Genomic DNA, 23,845 nt, shown 5'->3' on the forward strand with positions numbered 1-23,845 from the left:
AAATATCATTGAACCCATATCAAAAAAGAAAACATTCTAGATGACAACTGTGTTGTATCTTTTCTAAACACAACTTGATTTCCTTCCTAAGGAGAGCTATAATTCTGACTCTTAAGATAACCATTTCCTCATTTTTCTTTATAGCTTTTCTATTTTCTAATATATACCCAAGTTTAATGTAGTGTTTAATTGTTCCAGTTTTTGAACTTCATATATCAATTAAATCAGAGCATGTTCTTTGGTATCTTGCTTCCTTCACAAAATGTGATGTTTTAAAAATTTGTGCTATTGAGTGAAGCTGTAGTTCTTCTGGCATTTGTTTGTTTGTTTGTCTTTTTAAAAGTGTAGTGAATGCTAGTCACTTCCATCGCTGTGTAGTATTCTGTTGTATGGCTATACCACAGTTTACTTTAACATTCTCCTGTTGATAAATATTTGGGTTGCTTCTAATTTTTGTATACTATGACTGATTCCGTTATGAACATTCATGAACATACGTCCTGGTTTACATGTGTGTGAAATTCTCCAAAGTATATAAGTAGGAGTAGATTTGCTTAATCATTGTGTATATGTATCTTCAACTATAATAAATAAAGCTAAACTATTTCTAAAGAAGTTGTGCCAATTTGGACTACAAGCAAAAGTATGTGAAAGTTCTCTTTGCCAACACTTTTGTTCAAAATAATTTTTCATGGAGTTTAAAAAAGGGATTAAAAATATAAGACATCACTACCAAATAATCAAGAAGGTAGGAAAAATATTCTGATGCCTTTCTGTTGCCCAGAAAACAATAGGCAAGGGCAAATTGTCTAAAATAAGATCATAAAAATAAATACAAAGATATCACTAATTATCTTAAATGTAAATGGATTAAGCACTGCAGTTAAAAAACAAAGATATTTGGATTAATTTTAAAACACAAGCATGTACATGCAAAATAATGGAGTTGGTACCGTACCTCACACCATATACAAAAATTAACTAAAAATGGATCAGTAACCTAAATAAAAAAGTTAAAACCGTAGAGCTTTTAGAAGAAAACATGGGGTATATCTTCATAGCCTAGGATTTAGCAGTGAATTTTTAAATACAGATCCCAGAAGTGTGAGATTATATAACCTGAGCTGAAGGCAGACACTTGACCAACTGAGCCACCCAAGTGCCCCTCCACTATATTTTTAACACATTTATCATAGTTATTTAAGTCTCTGATATTTTCATCATCAGTGATTGTTTCTGTTGGTGACTCCTTTTTGGCATTGAACTATATTTTCTTCTTTACATCTTTTGACTTTTGGTTGAATAATGAACATTGCAGATAAAAGAAAAGTAGAGTCTAAAATAAGTATTATTTATGTCCCCCAGCAAGAACAAGAGGAAGAGAGAGGCCCTCAGCTGTTGGGGAGTCCCTGCCCCAACTTAATCCCCCAACGCACTGGGCATCTCCTGACCTCCAATTTACATCCTAGACCCCGAGGAAGGGGAGGGGCTTGGGGAGCCCTACCTTGTCATGTACCATCAATAAAGTATACTGTACCCCCCCCAAAAAAAGTATTATTTATGTCCAGAAAAGGATAAAAGGATACATCCTATTTTTTCAAGCTATTACCAGGTAGGGCTAAATGAACGTAGTCTGTTAACTGAGCTGTATATTTGGGCTTTGTTTTTGCTTCAGTTTGATGCATTTTTTAATAGGTTTCAAATGATTTGAGGGCAAGATGAACCTTCACCTCAGTATGGTTTGAGATATCAGTGCTTATAGGATTTCTCTTAGTTCTCCTTCTTTGCCTTCAGCCTTTGCTGGCACTTCTAGAAAGAGCACTTCTAGAAAGAGCTCTCTCAACTTTACTAATCCTTGCCCAGTTGCAAGTGGACACTGTCTTGTAATCAGTGAAAGCCTGCCCAGAAAGTTTGCTTCAGCTCTCTTCCCCTATTCTCAGACTTTAGCAGGCCTTTTGTACCTACACTTTAGAGGGTTCTATCAGTTCTCATGTCCTGCCTCTATTCATACTTGTGAGTACTTGGTAAAGAAAGGCCTGTAGAAAAGAGTTGGTAGGTGACTGCAAGCTCTTTTTGTATTCACAGCCCCTAGATATTCTTAGCTGTCATGCTATCCAGTACTCTTATGCTTTAAGAATTTGTTAAATGTTTGGCTGTTTCTTCCTACTCACCTCTATGGATGGTGTCTTCTACTTACTACGTCACCAAGGATAAAGGCATTTTTAGGTCTCTTCTCTCTTAGAAAGGGATTGTTACATACTAGTTTTTAATACATTGGTTTCTTTGTGTCCTTTGCTCTTAATGAACTTTAAAGAAAAGGCTATGATTTTGTGGGTTTCCTAGGTGTCTTGGGTTATTATTAGGGTGGCAGTAAAATTTGCTTGCATCTTTTTATATCCTAAGCTGAAATGGAAGTAACTTTTTTCACATTTTTTAAAAAATATTTTATGTGTTTATTTGAGAGAGAATGATAGAGAGATAGCAAGAGATCACAAGCTGGGGAGAGGGACAGAGGGAGAGGGAGAAGCAGGCTCCCTGCTGAACTGGGAGCCCAACATGGGGCCTGATCCCAGAGCCCTGGGATCATGACCTGAGCCAAAGGTTGACACTTAATTGACTGAGGCACCCAGGCACCCCTACCTTTTTTCACATTTTAACATATCTAATGTGATGCATCATTTATTTCATCTTATTTAAACAGCCATCAATCAAAAGACTTACTATTGCTTTCCTACCACTAAGAAAAACATTATCTCAAATAATTATAAAATGATATCAACGTGTGAAGCATCCCAACTTAAGAGATTTTTAGATGACGGCAGTGTGCATATTAAAATTGATTAAATATGATGCTTGTCATCTGCACACACATGAACTTGATTGTTAGACTGATAGACTATCTACTGAACAAACAGCCCCTCAATGTTTCTGTCAACAGACCATTTGAGAAAATCATAGAGGAGTTCTGTCATTTGAAAACTATATTGGATGGCAAAATATTGATGTTGCTAAGATATAGTGTTAGATATTTGAAGATTATGTACTTTCTACTTTTTAGTAGGAAGTTTTTATAATAAAAAGATTAAAAATAAAACAATCTCCCATTGGCACTTTTTGGTATGATCAAAAAAGCTTATGCATTGGCAGGCTTAGTCTGTAGATCATGGGATTCTTTTTTTGGGGGGAGGGACTTTTGATCTTTAAGATTGAAACCTCATGTAGGGTGTAGAGCTTACACACAAAAGAAAGAAAGAGAGAGTGGGGGAGGGAGGGAGGGGAGAAGGAAGGAAGGAAGGAAGGAAGGAAGGAAGGAAGGAAGGAAGGAAGGAAAAGAGAAAAAAGAAAAAAGGGACGCCTGGGTGGCTCAGCAGTTCAGTGTCTGCCTTTGGCTCAGAGTATGATCCTGGAGTCCTGGGATCAAGTCCCACATCAGGCTCCCTACATGGAGCCTACTTCTCCCTCTGCCTATGTCTCTTCCTCTCTCTGTGTGTCTCTCCTGAATAAATAAATAAAATCTTTTAAAAAAGAGAAGAGAAGAGTGTGCGTGCATTAAAATTTTCAGAATGGGTGTCAGCCCCAGGGAAGAAAATTCCAAAGATGATAGTGGAAAGCACTCTTTTAAGAAATGCTATATTCTTCTTCTCAATTATGTTTTTAATGGCACAAAAGAAAGAATGCATGTAGAGTCATTGTATTGCCCACTTGAAACTAATATATGTCATTTATATCTAAATTAAAAAAAGAAAGAAATGTATGAAAAACAGAACATAGATGTTAGCTTCAAAAAGAGATTCAGAAAAATCAGAAAGTTTTAGGGATACCTAGGCCAATTTATTTTTATTCTCTTTTTAAAGTTCACATAAACCTATTTTGAAAAAGCTATGACTAGGTAATCTAAAGGAGTTGTTTCAGTAAGTATAGTTTGAGATATAGTGTAAGCAGTATAATTTTTAATACAGTATTTCTTTTTTCTGAATAAAAAAATATAAGTACCATATAGTTAATATTTGTAGTGTGTTTAAGATACTACTCTTCTTCATAGACTATAAAAAGCATCTGTTGCTTAAATCAGTGCCTTTCTTAAATCAAACTTTTTAAAATAGGAACATTTCTGGAAATTTTACTATTTATATTTATTATCACATAATTTTAATCTTTTTTCTAGAAGCTTTGGTAATGCTAAAATCACTATCTGTTAACAAGAAAAATAGAACAACAGGTGCTTTCATTCATTGCTAGTAGGAATCAAAACAGTATGGCCAATTTGGAAGATAGTTTGACAGTTTTTTTTACAGAGCTGAGCATAGGCTTACCATACAACTCAGCAGTCCTGCTCCTCGCTATTTACCCAAATGAGTTGAAAACTTATGTCTATACAAAAATCTGTATAAAAATGTTTATAGCAACTTTATTCATAGTTGCCGAAATTGGAAGAAACCAAGGTGTCTTTCCATAGGTGAGTGGATAAACACTGGTACATCCATGCCATGAAATGTCATTCACTGATAAAAAACAGTGAACTATTCAGCCACAAAAAGACATGGAGTAATCTTATATGCATATTGTTTAGTGAAAGAAACTAGTCTGAAAAGTCTGCATAGTGTATTATTTCAACTATATGACATTATGGAAAAGGCAAAACTATAGGCACAGTACAAATATCAGTTGCCAGACAGGTGGGAGGTGGAGTGGGGAATGAATTGGTGGAGCACAGGACACTTTAGGTTAGCAAAATTATTTTGTATGATACTATAACCGTGAATACCTCTATTAAAACCCATAGAACTGTACAACACAAAGAGTGAAACATAATGTAAACTATGGGTTTCAGTTAATATATTGATAATGGTTCATCAATTGTAACAAATACGCCACTCTGTATCAATCTGTTCCAGCAGCTATGGGAGAGGAAAATATTTTTTCTTCTACCCTTCTAAGTTCTTGGCTGAGAGTGTCACATCCCCTGTACTCCCATAATAAAAAGACAGTGTAACAGGATAAAAACAGATTTAATAACATATATACTTCCTGCATACATGGGATACCCAGGAAAACTGGGTAAATCTTTGAAATGGCCTAAGTCACCACCCTAAATACTATCTCCAGCTAAGCCAACAGAAGGGGAGTGAAGAGGGAGTTTACTAGGAAAAGCACAGTAAACAAATGTATGGTTGCTGAGCAGATTTAAATCAATGTCTTCTCTATTGATTACAGTTTCTAGAGTTTTAGTCATATTCTTCTTCCTAGTACGGAGGAGACACCTTGTAACAAATGGAAATCTTCCTTATAAATTAAGTGTCTGTTACAAAAGGGTAACTTCTACTTGGTTTTCAGAGTTTCTTTGTCTCGTGTTTCTTAAAAAGAACCAGCTCATGATAGTCCTTATGCCAAAGCGGTATATTTTGGGGTATTATATTCTGCTACCCCCTCCCTTTTTTTTTTTTCACCAGACAAAGGAGATCTTTCTCTTTTATTAGATTAAAAAACACAAAACCAGTAGGAACTGGAGGGAAAGAAATATAGAAAAGGGCTGGGCAAAGCTCAGAGCTGACAAAAGGGAGAAGCAGCGAGAGAAAGGGAAACACGAAGAGCCCCAATCAGGGCAGGAAAGAGGTTTCTAAGGATTAAACATCTCCTTATTTGATGAGACACAAAATTTGACACAAAATTGAATGGACGGTGTGGCTTAAACAACAGAAATTTATTTTCTCACAGTCCTAGAGGCTAGGAGTCCAAGATTGTGTGGGAGCATGGTTGGGTTGTGTTGAGAACTTTCCTCCTGGCTTGCAGATGGTTGCCTTCTCACTGTTTCCCCACAGAGTAGAGACAGAAAGCAAGCAAGCCCTCTGACAGTTTTTCTTCTAAGGGCATCAGTCCTATCATAAAGGCCCCACACTCATGGCCTAATCTAAACTTAATCTAAACTTCATCCCAAAGGGCCGTCACAGTTCAGTCCGTAGTAGATTTTGTTTATTCATTCATCAGTTTATGAACATTCGTGTTGCTTCCATTTTGGGCTATTTTGATTAGTGGTGCCATGAAAATTCTCATAGAAGTGTTTGTTTGAGCACTTGTTTTCAATTCTTTGGGGTATATGCCTAGGAATGGAATTACTAGGTATTATGATAATTCTATATTTAACTTTTTGAGGAATTTCCAGAATATTTTCTAAAGCAGATGTACCATTTACAATCCTATCAGCTATGTAAAAGAGTTCTGATTTCTCTATATTCTCGCCAACACTTTTAGTTTGTTTTTGTTTTAAATTATAGCCATCCTCATGTATATGACATGATATCTCATGATAAAATGAGTTTTTATATGTAGCTTTCTTCCTGTAGCCTATTTTGTATGTTAGAAGTAGGTACAATTGGGCAGCCCTGGTGGCTCAGCGGTTTAGTGCCTCCTTCAGCCCGGGGTATGATCCTAGAGACCTGGGATCGAGTCCCATGTCAGCCTCCCTACATGGAGCCTGCTTCTCCCTCTGCCTGTGTCTCTGCCTCTCTCTCTCTCTCTCTCTGTGTGTCTCTCATGAATAAATAAATAAATAAATCTTTAAAAAAAAAAGTAGGTACAATTACCATTATGTTGAAGTCTATTAAAATCCAATAAATGTACTGCAGATTAAAAGATTATTACATGTGTTGCTGAGTGCTAAGAAATATAAAAATGAGAAAACTAAAGATCAGAAAAGTCAAATAATTTGCTAAATACCAATGAGAGAGTGGTGTAGAGTCAAGACTTAAAACCAAATGTGATTCTAAAGACTTTTCTATTTCCTTTGATACAAAAACATTGATGATTTGAGTATATATTGATATAGCCTTTCTGTCAATATTTAACAAAATACTGAAAAAAAGGTGTCTCTGTTTTTCAATTTGTTTTCTTTTAGGTCCACCTCATTCATTTAACCGAGATGAGACAATAATCATTGCTTTGGCATCAGTCTCTGTATTAGCTGTTTTGATAGTTGCCTTATGCTTTGGATACAGGATGCTGACAGGTAAAAATAACACCTTTTATTCTGTTGTTTATTAAATATACCATTTAATCAGAATCACTTTTCTCCTTTTTAAAAAATCTCTGTGTTTTAGTAGCTCTTGTCCTTCTCGCTTGACAAACTTTTTTCCTAGTTTTTATGAAAAGTTTCAGAAATATCCAAAATAACCTCCCACCTAGCTTCAATGATTATCACATCTCTATATCATCCATAGCTCTGCTCACCACATCCTTCTATGACAGTGGGTTATTTTGAAGGAAATCACATATATCATTTACCTGTAAAAACTTTTAGCATTATCTCTGAAATATAAGGACTTAAAAAATATATAACCACTATACCATTTTCACATTTAAAAAAAGAAGTAAATAATTCTTTGGGATCATCAACTGTCTAGTCAGTTCTACTGAACTTTTAGGTTTCATGAGCTTTTTAGGAAATCAGTGCCCATTCATTCATTTGAATAACTTTAATGAAACCATTATTTCTGCAATATTTTGAACTAGGTCATTTGTTGGAACTATCTCCCAAAATTCAACTTTAAAATTATTATTATTATTCATCATTCATCTTCACTTATAGATGATTCTTAGTTTAGTAAATAGTTTTAGTTTTACTCTTGATGACATTGGACATAAATTTTGCTGCCTACTCTTCTGTAGCTCTTTTTTATAACTAAAATATAATAAAAAGTATAGTAAGGATACTCATTTTAAGAGAACCATACAAAATAGTAACTTCTTTTTCCTGGTCTTTCAGGAGACCGTAAACAAGGTCTTCACAGTATGAACATGATGGAGGCAGCAGCATCAGAGCCCTCTCTTGACCTAGATAACCTGAAACTGTTGGAGGTAAGATTATTTAGATATTATGGACTGTTCTTTCTTTCGTCATAGTATATCTGGGACAGTAACTTCATTCACTCACTACACCACTTATCCATTTATTTCATGAACCATTTATTAACTATCACTTTGGTGCAAGGCCTATTCTAAGCACTGAGAATATAGATGAACAGTACAGATAGCCCCCTTGAGGCTTATATTCTTTTTTTTTTTTTTAATTATTTGAGAGAGAGAGAGCACTAGAGTGAGGGGTGGGGCAGCGGGAGAGGAGGGGAAGAATCTCCAGCAGATTCCCACTGAGCGTGGGGCCTGATGTGCCCTGGGGCTCCATTCCAGGACCCTGAGATCATGACATGAGCTGAAATCAAGAGTTGGCTGCTTTAACCACCTGAACCACCCAGGCTCCCATTGTGGTTTATCTTCTAGTGGGAAGAGAGTCTACAAACAGGTTAAACAAATAAATGCATATTATTTCTAGTAGTAGTAAGCGCTTTGGAGAAAACTTAAGAAGATAAGAAAAATATAGAAAGGGGGTTAGTAAAGAGAGTATATTTAAAAAGAAGAGTATAGGAAGGAGATGATCTTTTAGTACAGACTGCAACAATATAGGAATAAAGATGCGAAATTCTGAGGACACTGTGCCATTCAAGCAATCCATAGTATATACCCAATAAATATCCCTTGTCTGTACATATATTATATATTTTTATAGGTACATACAAGTATATACTATGTTGAATTTAAATTTCATTTGGTAATATCTCAGAACCTATGTTAAAGTCTTATCATGATGAATGTTTTTATGATTTTTACTAGAATAAATGAACTATGATTCCCAAATTAGAGTCTGTTAAATAATACGTATGGTAGTTTTGGTTATATAAAACCTTTTAGGGACCTTCTGTTTGGGAGAAAAAGACAATAAACAAAGTTAAAAGATTAAAAAAAAAGCATTTTGACACATGAAAAAGAATTGTTCAAGAACTGGTGTAAGTCAAATAGAAGAAATAATCCATAAAAAAATGGACAAAAAAGATGAAGTGCCAATTCACAAAAGAATTAAATGTAGCGGGATCCCTGGGTGGCGCAGCGGTTTGGCGCCTGCCTTTGGCCCAGGGCGCGATCCTGGAGACCCGGGATCGAATCCCACGTCGGGCTCCCGGTGCATGGAGCCTGCTTCTCCCTCTGCCTGTGTCTCGGCCTCTCTCTCTCTCTCTCTGTGTGTGTGACTATCATAAATAAATAAAAATTAAAAAAAAATTTAAAAAAAAAAGAATTAAATGTAGCTTTTAAATGTATAATAAGTCCAGTTTGCTAAATTGAAAAAAGTACTAATTAAAAGCATAGAATTTTACCCTGACCTGAGTAAAACATTCCTAAACATTGCTGGTTTAACAGTATATTGATACAACCTTTCTAAAGGGCATTCTGTTTGTTAAATTTTAACCTAGAAATAGCGAGTGAAATATAACAAAAATCCTTAAATAAATGCCGGTAAAGTGAAAGAAATCTCCAGAGCCAAAAATGAAGAAAATGGGTTGCATTTTGCTGATTTTATTTATTTTTTATTGTGTCCTAGATATTAAGAATATTATATTGTGGATACCCCTATGTTGTGTTAGGTTAAGAATGTTATATTGTGGATACCCCTATGTTGTGTTAGGTTTTTCTATTGTTTAATAGGCAGTTAACTTGGTTGGACATGCTGCAAACTCATTTCTTACACAGAAGCTCAAATCTCAGTGCAATTATTTTATCTTTAGCTGGAATTGGTCTCATGTATTCATGGGTTTCCCACTCTCTCACTCTTTTGTGGGATTCTCCCCTCACTTTCCAGCATCTGTGGTTGCACTTAATTCTGTCCTCTGGTTCTTAGGGCCAGAAAGATTATGGATTTACTATCACAGTTCTACCTCCACTGTAGAGTGTTCATTTCAACCTGCACTCAGGCTAAAAGCTATAAAATGGGTAGCCCTATGGCATTCCTTTCTAAAGGTTGATTCCCAGAGTGAATCTACTTCCTTACATTCATTCTTTAACACTTTTAGATTTCTTTTTAAAATTTTGTTCAGAGTGCCTGTGTCGCCCAGTCAGTTAAGTGTCTGCCTTCAACTCAGGTCATGATCCTAGGGTCCTGGGATTGAGCCTCACATCAGGCTCCCTGCCGCATGGAGTCAGCTTGTCCCTCTCCCTCAGCCCTTCGCCTCACTCATGCTCTCTATTTCTCAAATAAGTAAAAAAAAATAAAATAAAATGTTGTTTAGAGTTGTTATCTGTCAGAAGACTGGGTCTGGTAGGAGCTTCCTGAGCCATTTGAGATGTGCAATTTATTAGTTTTTTTGACAATGGAGTAATTTAAACTATAAGCAATAGAGAGCTAAGGTCTTTAATTGGGATTGTACTTTTTTGGAAAATGTGATTTTCAGTCGTGATATGAATTAATACCTTGCTTTCTTCAAAACAAATTTACAGCTGATTGGCAGGGGTCGATATGGAGCAGTATATAAAGGTTCCTTAGATGAGCGTCCAGTTGCCGTGAAAGTGTTTTCCTTTGCAAACCGTCAGAATTTTATCAATGAGAAGAATATTTACAGAGTGCCTTTGATGGAACATGACAACATTGCTCGCTTTATAGTTGGAGATGAGAGAGTTACTGCAGATGGACGCATGGAGTATTTGCTCGTGATGGAGTATTATCCCAATGTAAGTTCTTTATAAAAATTAAACTGACATTTATATGTGCTGTCAATCAGATTTTCAAGAGGACTACTGTAAAACATTGGTAGTCAGCAACTGGTAATTACTGGTCTGCAGTGAGATAAGGATCTCATATCAGAATGAATCCACCCAGTCACTAGTTAACTGTTTAGTTCATTTGGCACTGTCTCTTCCTCCCTTTCAGCAAGACTTTAATGAAGGAAATAGTGTTTTGATTGACATTAATTCTGGTGCAAGCTCCTTATCCCTATCTGGTTATAAATAGTTTGTGGATGAGCACTTTGAAGGACACTGACACATATTTATATTTTTTAAAGCTTTCTGTTTTGTACTTGTAAAACAAAAAAAATGCACTTTGTATTCATACTAGTAAGAGATACACTATAAAGAATCTAAAAAACTATTTTTTCTATCTTAATTTGATAAATCAAAGCATTTAATATGGAATAATCATTTATACTTTTTAATATTGGAGAATGAAAACTAATAATGTTAAGTTTCCCTTTTCATCCTCTCCTCCCCTCTTGCAGAAATGTCTTATTAACTCCTTTGAGATCTCGAAATGTCATAGTTCATTAGATATTCATGGAATCTTAACCTGCTTAAGTATTTTATAAGGTTGCTGCTAATTTATCTCCTCATGTACAAGTAAATTAATTCCATTTTTTTGTATGGGTGTATTTTTCTCCATTATATAGGGATCTCTATGCAAGTATTTGAGTCTCCATACAAGTGATTGGGTCAGCTCTTGCCGTCTGGCTCATTCTGTGACTAGAGGATTGGCTTATCTCCATACAGAATTGCCACGAGGAGGTAAGACAATGGATAGAAGATGAATAACACTCAGATGGGGTTTAAAATTCACAAAGGGAAATTTTATTCATACCTTCAAACTAAGAGTATATTTTATATAATAGCAGATTTATTATTAGCCAGTTGTTTAAAAGATCTGGCATGAGGAAATGGATTTGAGATATAATAGGAAGAATATGAAAAAGAACTTAAAGACTCTGGAGAGGTCATGGATCTCACTGAGATTTTTTTTAAAGATTTTATTTTTATTTATTCATGAGAGACACTGAGAGGCAGAGATATAGGCAGAGAGAGAAGCAGACTCCCCATTGGAAGCCTGATGTTGGACTCCATCCCAGGACCCTGGGATCATGACCTGAGACAAAGGCAGATGCTCAACCACTGAGCCACCCAGGCACCCTGAGATTTTTAGTAAAGCCCTCATGGACTCCTCTGTAAAGATACATGTATGGCATGCTTTTAAGAATGTTCTTTTCAGTGATTCAGATGGATAGGCATCTGCCTTTAGCTCAGATCATGACCCAGGGTCCTGGGATCCAGCCCCTCATTGGGCTCCCTGCTCAGCTGGGAGTCTGCTTCTCCCTCTCGCCTCTGTGCTCTCTCTCTCTCAAATAAATAAATAAATCTTAAAAAAAAAAGAAAAAAATGAATGTTCTTTTGGTTCTAGTGGTTCACAGACCCATTAAAGTCCATTATGGACTTAGGTTAAAAACCTCTTAGCAAGGCTATACTGTATTTTCTTGCATTTATTTGCTTATTTAAATACAGTGCATTACCAATTCTTTACTTTTAATATCATATGGATCTTTATTCTGTGGTTGATTGATCTTGAGTATAAATCCTATGTGTATCTTTCTATAATTCAGTGTTTCTCTTAGTTAGAATTAGTTTTGTTCAAATCAGTCAGGGGGAAAAATAATAGGTTTCAATAAGAATGAAAAATTTTTTTCTCCCATAAGAATTTAGAGAGAGACAATCTAAGATTGGTTTGGTAGCACTGTGGTATTATTGGGAAAAGAAAGGGAGGGCAGAAGGTGCCTCCAGAAGTCCTATTCTTATGTTTTATTTTCTAGAACTTAGTTCATGCTCAACTACCATACTTAGCTGCAAGAGATGCTGAAAATGTAGTAGTAGTAGTAGTAGTTGTTGTTGTTGTTATTTTAACCTGGATGTGTTGCTGTCTCAAATAATACTGGATTCCTTTACCAGTAGAAGGAAGATGGTGGAGTCACTCTTTGCCAATGTTTCAGAACTGTGTGGTTGTGTTTTTTGCCATAAGTACAGTTTTCTTCAGCATCGATGTGCATTTTTGCTAGTTGTTCAGAGCATCGGTTTAATCCATTTACTTTAACTTTGTTTCAAAGTACTCCTTACATCACAGGCTGGTCTAAATGAGCTTTGCCTCGAAAATCAGTCTTTTGCTTCCTCAAGCTTTCATCCCATATGGGATTTTCTTGTCATACAATAGCCCAGAATATTGTTTCTCCAGTTTCTGACCTCTGTAGATAAGAGAATCATTAATATATCAATTTCTTAGATCTTTGTTCACTGTGTAATAGCATGGATCATCTCTTCTAGCGGCTGCTTCATATATAAATAATTTCTCCTGAATAATTTATCACTTCATTTATCTTGACATCTTGCTTTTCCTGAATACAGAATTGACCAATGTTATTGCCTGTGTCAGCAATTTGATGCACTTATTCTACTGCTTTAGCACATTAACCATTTGGACTGTGTTTCCTTACTCTTAAATATTATTGTAATTCATTTAAAGAGCTGACTTAGCACAGAATTTAAAATACCATCCTATTACCCTTTTTAAAGACTTGCATGATTTAGCAACATTTCAAGTCAAACATTGGCTGAAAAGAATGATTACCATCAAATAAGAGATTTATTTCATGTAGAAGTTATTCTCAAATATTACCTAATATTAAAAACTAGTCAACTATTTTTAAAAACCAGGTATGTGGGCAGCCCGGGTGGCTCAGCGGTTTAACGCCATCTTCATCCCAGGGCATGATCCTGGAGACCTGGGATCGAGTCCCATGTCAGGCTCCCTGCATGGAGCCTGCTTCTCCCTCTGCCTGTGTCTCTGCGCCTCTCTCTCTCTCTCTCTCTCTGTCTCTCTCTCTGTGTCTCTCATGAATAAATAAATAAAATCTTAAAAAAAAAACGGATATATGTATATATGCTATTGCAAAAAACATAAGTATAGTAGCTATTTAATTTTTAAAACATTGGAAATATACTATATTATTTCAAAATATATAAAATGTTATTTAACTTTTTTTCAGAGAATGCTATTTTTTCCTCAGTATCTTCAGATGTAACTTTGCTGTTTGGCATAGAAATTTTGTAGTATGGAATAATACTATTATTATTTATTCAGCTGGTTTTTTGCTTCAGAATAAAGAGTTAAACCTATTTATTTATTTGTATTTGTCTTCCTTATGAGTTTTTTTCCTGATAATGTCAATGAAACTTGTTACCATACTCCAAAAGAAAAAAGTCTAGGAAAGAACATAGATACTCAGATATAACCAGAAAATTACTATTAGCTATATTAACTATGTATATCCTTCCAGGTCCTTTCTCTCTCTCTCTCTCTCTCTCTCTCTCTCTCTCTCTCTCTCTCTCTGTGTGTGTGTGTGTGTGTGTGTGTGTGTGTGTGTGTGTGTGTGTAAATATCCACAGAGAGACCATTTTTTGTTCAGGTTTTATTTTTTAACACAATTAAAAAAATATTGTGTCCTGCTGTTCTTTGAGATTATTTACCTAGTACAGTGCTACTGCCCAGGGCAAAATCACAGTATATTTTGCTCCTTTCTCTGCATCACCTGCCCCCCAAATAAAAAGAATTAAAAGGAGTGAAGCCTAGATGGCTCAGTGGTTGAGTGTCTGCCTTTGACTAAGGTTGTGATCCTGGGGTACTGGGATGGAGTCCCACATTGGGCTCCTCACAGGGAGCTTGCTTCTCCCTCTGCCTATGAATAAATAAATAAAACCTTAAAAAAAGGATTAAGAAGAATACCCAGGGGAACTTTTTTTTTTTTTTTTAAGATTTCATTCATTTATTCATGAGAGACACAGAGAGAGGCAGAGACACAGAGGGAGAAACAGGCTCCATTCAGGGAGCCCGACGTGGGACTCGATCCTGGGTCTCCAGGATCACACCCTGGGCTGAAGGCGGCGCTAAACCACTGAGCCATCCGGGCTGCCCTACCCAGGGGAACTTTATTGGGAAAAGTCTCTCAACGGACAGTATGTAGTTCTCCCCTTTGCACTGGTGATAAATCCTAATCTTGTTTCCTCCCTTCTCTCCTTTTCCCTTGTTTCCTCTCTTACATTTTTTGCTCCCCCACTCCATTTCTTTTTTTTCCCCCCTCATTATATAATAGCAGAAAGTACTATCATATTTTCCTCTCTGGTTGTCTCACTGACTCGCTCATTGCCCATTTCCCCCATTATTTGCGTGGTTTTCCTAAATGTGAGATCTTTTAGTTTAAGTATTGATTTGGCATTAATATACAAATATTTTCCAAATAAAGAAACATTTTTATATCTCTATAAATTTCTTATATAAATATCACCTCAAGATTATACTGTATATACTAATATTATATATGGTTTTATGCAGAATAAGAAATGCAGCTCTTTTTAGGGGTTAAGTGAGCCATGTTAATACAAGCTTTAGAAGACTGGACCATGAACTGCAATGGGAGAGAATGAGCAAGAAATCAGCACTTAGATAAATGCTGACTGCTCTTTTTTTCTCCAATTGTGCTGTTGCTGTGTGGTTGTTTTGTTTTGTTTTGTTTTGTTTTTTTATGTATCAAAGCAATCGTTACCCTCTTTTTAGTTACACTGTTGGTGAAATTGCAGCCTAATATTCATTAATGAGAGTAATGACTAAATGCTTAGCCTATTTGTACCTAAATATAAATACTCAAACACTGTTGACTTTGTTCTGATTGCTCTGGTTCTTGGTATGCCTAGAGAGTTATTTTAAATTTCAGAAATTGTAGTATAGATTTTTTTTTCAATTCTATAGCTTTATAGAGCTATAGCCTTGCTTAATAATACTTATATAAAAAATTTCCTGGGCAGCCCGGGTGGCTCAGCAGTTTAGTGCTGCCTTCATCCCAGGGCATGATCTTGGAGACCCGGGATCAAGTCCCATGTCGGGCTCCTGGCATGGAGCCTGCTTCTCCTTCTGCCTGTGTCTCTGCCCCTCTCTCTCTTAGTTTCTCTCATGAATAAATAAATAAAATCTTTATTTAAAAAATGTCCTTATAGAGAGGAAAAAATATGTTTCTGGTGATGCAGCTTAGGTTAGATATATTCTTTCGGTCAGCAAGCTAATTCTTTTGAGTTCAGGTAAACATGTTCTCTTTCTGCCTTCATGAACAGATAGTCTAGTGATAATAGAATGGGTATACTAGTGCTTTACTTCTCTGTAAAATCAGAAAATAGGTTTTCATATCTTGCTGAAAGATACCAGCTCCGGGTCCATTGTAAAACTATTCCTAGTTGAAATTGAAGAACTGAGATGGGGCTAAACCTGAGAGCAGAACTGGGATATTCTTTTATAAGTTTGATCTGTTACGCCATAGGGGAATAGTATAATATACGTATACAGATTTTGGAGCCATCTCAGTTTTTTATTGATACTTATTTTAGACAAGTTGACTTTTTTGATTTTTATAATATATTTTTTTTTCTCTATTGCCTCCTTTTGCTACCCTAGGAATGAAGGAAAAAAACTATGTGTGTGTTAAAATTAGAAGCAATAGCATGTTGGCTATTAGTTGCAGCTAAATATTTAAAGCTTAATTAATTATACATGCAACAGTAGTCATGTTGGAAAATATAGTGAAAATAGTAATGATTGTGAGTTGAAACTTTGCTTTCTTGTGTCGTTTTTTCTTATTAGAAAATTAATGAGCAGAAAACAATAGTTAACTGTATTTATGTAATCCTTATTACCTGTATGCTTACTTTATGTCCGATAGTCGTATTTAAGCATTAATAAATATTTGAAATTATCTAAACAGATCATTATAAACCTGCAATTTCCCATCGAGATTTAAACAGCAGAAATGTCCTGGTGAAAAATGATGGAACTTGTGTTATTAGTGACTTTGGATTGTCTATGAGGCTGACTGGAAATAGACTGGTACGCCCAGGGGAAGAAGATAATGCAGCCATAAGTGAGGTGAGTATGTACAAAAAGTATCACTCTGACATACCTTGAGAACATAATGAATTGCATTAAAAAAATTAAAACCAGGACAGTTATCCTTGTATGCTACCAATTATAACATATTAAGAATTACAAAATTAAATATAAAAGAAATTATATGAAGTTTATCAGTTGTTTGTGGAAATCATTGCCCTTCCAACTAATTATTTTGACAAGCATTGGGAGGCAGTATGTAGGAACTAATTTTTGAAGTAAGAGTAATATTGCCAAGTTGAGATAGGACAGTCAGCTTTTGATAATCACTATTAAATGTGCAACACATCCTTCCTAACCTTTTTCTCTCCATTCACATACACATCTATGTGTGTATTATTATTATTATTTTTTTAACTTAAAACATTTTTTTAGAGGCATCTGGGTGTCTCAGTTAGTTAAAGGTCCAACTCTTGATTTTGGCTCAGGTCATGATCTCAAGGTTGTGAGATTGATCCCCACCTTGGGCTCTGTGGTCAGTGTGGAGGCTACTTGAGATTCTCTTCCTCTCACTCTGCCCCTCTGGCTCTGCTTGCGTACTTTCTCTTAGAATAAATAAAATCTTTAATTTAAAAAAAATTTAAATATATTAAATTGTGTACATATTGTACAATTTTCTCATTTTTGTCTTATGTTTCTGCATTGACATACATATGGTCTAGTTAATTATTTTTGATTGATGAATAATATTCAATAGGATGAATTTACCAGTTTAATTATTTAAGAGGGCATTTTATAGATAAAAAATTTGGTATAGAAAGGCTCCGTGACATGCATAGGGGCAAATAACATATCATTGACATGAAATTTATGGGTAACTTCTGGCCTAATATATGCCTTTCAGAATATGCTATATTATGTTTCTGAAAAATATCACTCTAATTTATCAGGTTGGCACAATCAGATATATGGCACCAGAAGTTCTAGAAGGAGCTGTGAACCTGAGGGACTGTGAATCAGCTTTGAAACAAGTAGACATGTATGCACTTGGACTCATTTATTGGGAGATATTTATGAGATGTACAGACCTCTTCCCAGGTAAGAGATTTGCTATCAAAAATTGGTATATGTTTTGAAGTGAAGCAGTTATATCTTTTTTTCTATCTATATTAAATAAGTCAACTTTGAGGGTTTTTTTTTTACATTCATTTAAACCGTTAGTTCATTGCCATCTAGCGTTCAGAAACATTATTAGCAGAAGGCTGTCAATCAAGAAAAACTTTATAAAGGACTTCAAGTTTGCATCAGAATGCAGATTAATTAATTGCTCATAATAGCTTATCTAACTGTGTTTAGTTTGGTCTCTGATTGCTTTAGTGGTCATTGTTGTCCTTATGCACTCTCTGAGCATTTGATAAGCTACACTTAAAATATTTTCTCAATTGACCCAAGTAAGAAATTAGAAACAATGAATTAACCAATGGAACACTGTTTTCTTTCGTTTTCCTTTCTTTTTCATTCTCCATTCTTGACTTCCTGCTTTCTTCTTTCCTTTCTTTCAGTGAAAGAACACTCATAGAATATGAATGCTTGTTTGAGGCTTACTTCAATTAGCCAAACAAGTTTATAGTTTTTCTTTTTGTTAGGATTACATTACTGTCATTACTGTCATATAAATACTTTACAATATGTGCATTGCAGGGCTACCTGGGTGGCTCAGTCAGTTAGTCATCTGCCTTCCGCTCAGGTCATGACCCCAGGATCGAGTCTGGCATCACTGGGCTCCCTGTTCAGTGGAGAATCAGCTCCCTCTGCCTCTTCCACTGTTCATGCTCTCTCTCAATAAAATCTTTTTTAAAAATGTGCATTGCATTCTTCCAGATGATGTACAAAATGATTTAATATAATAACTAATATCTTACAGGAATAACAGCATTAAAAGCATAGAAAAAGGATAACAGTTACTTGAATCAGCTTTTGACAAATTATGAAATGGAACTATTAAATAAAAACAAAGCTTAGTGGTAGGGTTGACTTTTTTTTTTAAGAATTATTTATTTATTTATTCATGAGAAACACGGGGGGGAGGGGGGAGTTGGGCAGCCCTGGTGACGCAGCGGTTTAGCGCCGCCTGCAGCCCGGGGTGTAATCCTGGAGACCCGGAATCGAGTCCCACATCGGGCTTCCTGCATGGAGCCTGCTTCTCCCTCTGCCTGTCTCTGCCTCTCTCTCGCTCTCTCTGACTGAATAAATAAATAAATCTTAAAAAAAAAAAAGAGAGAGCGAGAGAGAGGCAGTCGCTCTGACTGAATAAATAAATAAATCTTAAAAAAGAGAGAGAGAGCGAGAGGCAGTCGCTCTCTAAATAAATAAATAAATCTTAAAAAAAAAAAGAGAGAGAGAGAGTGAGAGAGAGGCAGAGACACAGGCAGAGGGAGAAGCAGGCTCCATGCAGGAAGCCCGATGTGGGACTCGATCCTGGGTCTCCAGGATCACACCCCGGGTTGCAGGCGGCGCTAAACTGCTGCGCCACCTGGGCTGCCCTGATTTTTTTTTTTTTAAGAGATTTTATTTACTCATGAATGGCACACTTGGTTAATGTCCAATATGTGGTTTTGGCTCAGGTCGTGATCTCAGGGTCATGTTCACAGGGTCCTGAAATCAAGTCCCACATGGGGCTCTGCACTCAGTGTGGAGTCTACTTGAAGATTCTCTCCCTCTGCCCCTCTCCCATATTCTCTCTCTCTCTTAAATAAACAAATAAATCTTAAAGAAAAAAAGGGAAAGGAAATTCAGTCTTATTTGCAGATTATTTTAGCAGATATGTAGGATGTATGAAATAGAAAGAATTAGAGGCAGTTTGAAAAGGAAAAAGATGGGCACCTGGCTGAGTCAGTAGAACATTTGACTCTTGAGCTCTGGGACAGGGTCCTGAGTTTGAGCCCCATATTGGGGCGGGGGGGGAGATTACTTAGGAAAAAAAGTAGTAATTTAAAAAAAAAAAACAAAAAGAAATAAGGTGTTACTATTTATTATATATATGTTGTATATAATATTATATATATTATATAGATTATTGTTTATATATATATTAAATGATTTTATTTATTTATTTGAGAGAGAGAGAACAAGCAGTGGGAAGGGGTAGAGGGAGAGAGAGAGAAGCAGACTCCCTGCTGAGCAGAAGCCCAGTGCGGGGCTTGATTCCAGGACCCCAGGATCAGGACCTGAGCCAGGTAGCCGCTTAACCATTGAGCCACCCAGGTGCCTCAAGGTATTACTATTTAATGGATACATAGTTTCAGTTTAGGAAGATGGAAAAAGTTCTAGAGATGGATAGTAGCAGTGGTTGCACAACATTGTTAATGTACTTGTTGCCATAGGACTGACTATATGCTTAAAAATTGTTAAAATGGTAACTTTTATGTATATTTAACCACAATGAAAATAAAAATAAAAGAGAAAAACAAAAGTTGCAATAAGAGACCCCATAATCTTGGATATGGAAATGGACACAAAGAGGCACATATGAAAAACTGTAGAGGAGAGATCTGTGGTTCTGCTTATTATTAGAAGAAAATCTAAGGAATTGATTATACAGAGATCAAAGAAATAGTGAGGGTGGCAGCCAGGAATGTAGGAAAAAATATTGGTTTACATTGGAAAGGTGAGTTAACCATGGAGACTTTTTGGATTGATGGACAGCTAAAGAAATTTTTTTAAGAGTTTTTTTAAACAAAAAGGATTTGAGAGACCTAAAATGAAAGTGATTTGGAAATCATCTATATAAAGATGGTAAATGGGAACTTGTGAATGAATGCTCTCCCCTAAGAGAACAAATGAAGAGTGCAAAAAAATTAATGAATAAATACTGTTTATTGGGGGACCACCCTGTACCAGTAGATTAGTTACAAAGACCATTGATCAGAAAAATCATGAGAAAACTAAGAAATTGGAAGTCAATTTTAGAAAATGTTAAGAACCCAGATTGATAGCAGTAGATGTAATATGAGGTCAAAAGGAAATAGAACTGAGGAATGATCTTTGAATTTAAATCAGAGGAGGTCTTTAGTATACTTAGAGGAGATTCTGTGAAATAGAGAAGACAGAAATATTACAGAGTATGGAAAGGAGAAGTATTAAGAAAGCAAAGGAGGAGGATTTAGGGTATTCTTAAAAATTTTAACAATGAAATAGGGGGGAGGAATAAAAGGAATAAAAAGGATCCCCCCCAAAAAATAAAAAAACAAAAAGGATCCCATAAACATATTAATAACCATAGAGAATAGCATAGTATAATGATACAATTCTTGGAAAACATTTTTTCAGACTTCTATGATATACCTCCAAATGCAGTACATGTTTATTATTAAATGTAGACATTGTGTTATGTGACTGACTCTCTGTAAAATATTTGTGGAATAAATGAATTAGTTGTCTGTATTACCAAAAAAGAATGAAATGCAGCAATATTTGTATAAAGGAGGAATATGAAAGGAGGAAAGAAACAAGGAAAGCAAGAGAAAGAAAAAGAAAAAACAAGAACAAGCATAATTTAAGAAGACAACTAGAAAGTTCCTAACTGCTTAGAGGCATTATTAACAAATAGCAAATGAGGTGAGAAGCAGGGAATGATATCTGATATTCTTACATATTTAATCTATTTTGGATATTTTGGTTTTTTTTAAATTTTTATTTATTTATGATAGTCACAGAGAGAGAGAGAGAGAGGCAGAGACACAGGCAGAGGGAGAAGCAGGCTCCATGCACTGGGAGCCCGACGTGGGATTCGATCCCGGGTCTCCAGGATCGCGCCCTGGGCCAAAGGCAGGCGCTAAACCGCTGCGCCACCCAGGGATCCCTATTTTGGATATTTTGAAAGAAAATTAGATTATAAAATTTCCCTTGAGCAACCCAAGAATTATACAGTTTTAAGGAAATCCAGTAAGACTAATATAATTAATGATGATGATGTTGTTAATATTAGTCATTGTATCCCTAGTGCCTAATACTAAGCTCTAAACAAGTATCTATTGAACAATTAGATTTGAACTAGGAAGATTTATTAGAAAATTGACAGTTCCTAATGTCATTTCATTCACAAAATAAGATTGTGCATCAATTTTATTTATCAGGTTTTCTAATTATATTTAGACTGTTTAAAACAAATAAGTAAAATTGTGAATTTTTAATTATTCTCCTGAACCAGCATTTGAAAAAAATAACTAATAAATAGCACTTGGAAGATATCTATATGTATTATGTATATGTCTCAGAGAGATAGATAAGATATGCTAGTAAATACCTTACAGTTCACAGATATTATGGGTTGAGGTTTTATCAAATGAGGTTTCTTGAACAGTGATATACTAACTACCAGAATTAAATCTGTTTTGTCTTTCAAGTTCAATATTGATAGTGATTGTCAATGATAAGAATCTGCTTAAATGTTTAGAGTATATGAAAATATCACATATATGGATAGTGCAGTAGTCTAAAAATTTGAGGTTATGCTGCATAAATTATAGAATTAATCTTTGTAACTTGTTTTTAATATTGGTGGAGAGCAATTATTTATAGGTTGTTTTGAATATCCAAATTGTAGCACAAAACTTAAATATATGTTTTATAAAGTACTTTCTATCTGCGTCATTATAACTTTTGTATTATCTCCATGTGAATGAGATAAGGAAGACAGACATTGCCATTTTGCTGATGGGAAAACTAAACCACAGATTAGTTAGATGCCTGGGTGGCTCAGTCAGTTAAGCGTCCACCTCTTGATTTTAGCTCAGGTCATGATTTCAGGGTTGTGAGATCGAGTCATTTTGGTCTCCATGCTGAGCTTGCTTGAGATTGCCTGTCTCTCTCTCAAAAAATTAATTAATTATTAATTGATTAACTAATCAAATGACTTTTCCAGTGTAAGGTTGAAGCCAATATTAGAACTTAAGTGTCTTATCCTACATTCTGGTGTTCTTCCTTCTAATTTATTCTGTCATTTTAATGAGTGGAGAGTGGTACCAGGAGACAGGAAGAGTCTCTCTCCTGTATTCTTTGTCAAGATTTTGACTAGTCCATTGGTTTTCTGACTTCTGAGCCCCAGAGATCTTCTCTATGGCTCAATATGTTTTATTAAGTTTAATATGATCACATTTTGTAAAACTCGTGAGCTTCTCATCACAAGCAGCTGATTGTGCTTATTGGTTACAAATGGTAGAATTGTTAATGATACTTAAAAATCCTTGATATAGATACTGTTTCTTAAAAGGAGTTTTTTTTTTAATCAGTATACTGATTTTTCTGCCATGGCCATTATCATAAAAATTTCTGTGACATTTGATGCAATCTGGACTATAATAGAGCCAGTGACATATTAAGACAGGATGACTATACATCCTACGTGCTTTTATTTGGCCCTCCAGACATGTATTTTGCTAGATCCTGTACTTTGTCCTCATATTCACCACCCTCATTCCCTGTATGAGATAAGAATTCAGGTATTTTCAAGTATTAAGTACACCTTATGTATATAATAAACCCCCCAATTTAGTAATACTAGAATCCATTTAAAAATAGTTGTGTCCACTGTTGAAACTACCACTTGATTTATCAACAGATATTTGATTTTTCTAAGACTATTCTAAGTAAAACATTCATTAATAATGTGTTAAACCCCCAACAGGATCTCTTTTGGATTTCCAAATATGCCCTAAATAGTTAACAAAAAAAAAAAGATTGTGACGTAACTTCTTTGCTTACTCTAACCTTCTTTTAAAAAAAAAATACACAGGTGAATCTGTACCAGAATACCAGATGGCTTTTCAGACAGAAGTTGGAAACCATCCCACTTTTGAAGATATGCAGGTTCTGGTATCTAGGGAAAAACAGAGACCCAAGTTCCCAGAAGCTTGGAAAGAAAATAGCCTGGTAAGAAAAAACTAAATTATTAAAAAGAGAACTTATGACTGAACATATTCTAATGTTGTTTGAAGCAAAAATAAACTGTTAATGTTAATATTTTTTAGGGTTGTCTGATGCCAGAAATCTAACTTACTTTTATGATGTTATACACTTTTAGATTTTTCAATATAAAAAAGCCCTCTTTTTTTTCAGTTTTTTTCCCAATATAAAATCCAAAGACTAACTTATGTCTGAAGGTTGCCAGATTGAGTAACAGCTGGAATAATTAACATGTTAATTAGTGCAGATGTACATATTCAGTGGCTAATAGAAATTTACCTCAAAAAGAAACCACGGTATGCTTATGTTCTGCTTATTAAAAAT

General features: G+C 35.3%; 1 protein-coding gene across 1 annotated transcript in view; it reads left to right on the forward strand.

The window, feature by feature from the left end:
- The window catches only part of BMPR2 (bone morphogenetic protein receptor type 2), a 197,375-nt gene that overhangs the window by 143,904 nt on the left and 29,626 nt on the right, over positions 1 to 23,845 (forward strand). The window contains exons 4-10 of the mRNA XM_055345298.1: positions 6,893 to 7,003; positions 7,760 to 7,851; positions 10,318 to 10,548; positions 11,262 to 11,376; positions 16,437 to 16,597; positions 17,509 to 17,656; positions 23,352 to 23,488. Of these exons, the coding sequence (XP_055201273.1) occupies positions 6,893 to 7,003; positions 7,760 to 7,851; positions 10,318 to 10,548; positions 11,262 to 11,376; positions 16,437 to 16,597; positions 17,509 to 17,656; positions 23,352 to 23,488 (995 nt within the window). The remainder of the gene's footprint in view (positions 1 to 6,892; positions 7,004 to 7,759; positions 7,852 to 10,317; positions 10,549 to 11,261; positions 11,377 to 16,436; positions 16,598 to 17,508; positions 17,657 to 23,351; positions 23,489 to 23,845) is intronic.

The sequence above is a fragment of the Nyctereutes procyonoides genome, unplaced genomic scaffold (assembly GCF_905146905.1).
Source record: "Nyctereutes procyonoides isolate TBG_1078 unplaced genomic scaffold, NYPRO_anot_genome, whole genome shotgun sequence".
In the NCBI taxonomy this organism is placed as follows: Eukaryota; Metazoa; Chordata; class Mammalia; order Carnivora; family Canidae; genus Nyctereutes; species Nyctereutes procyonoides.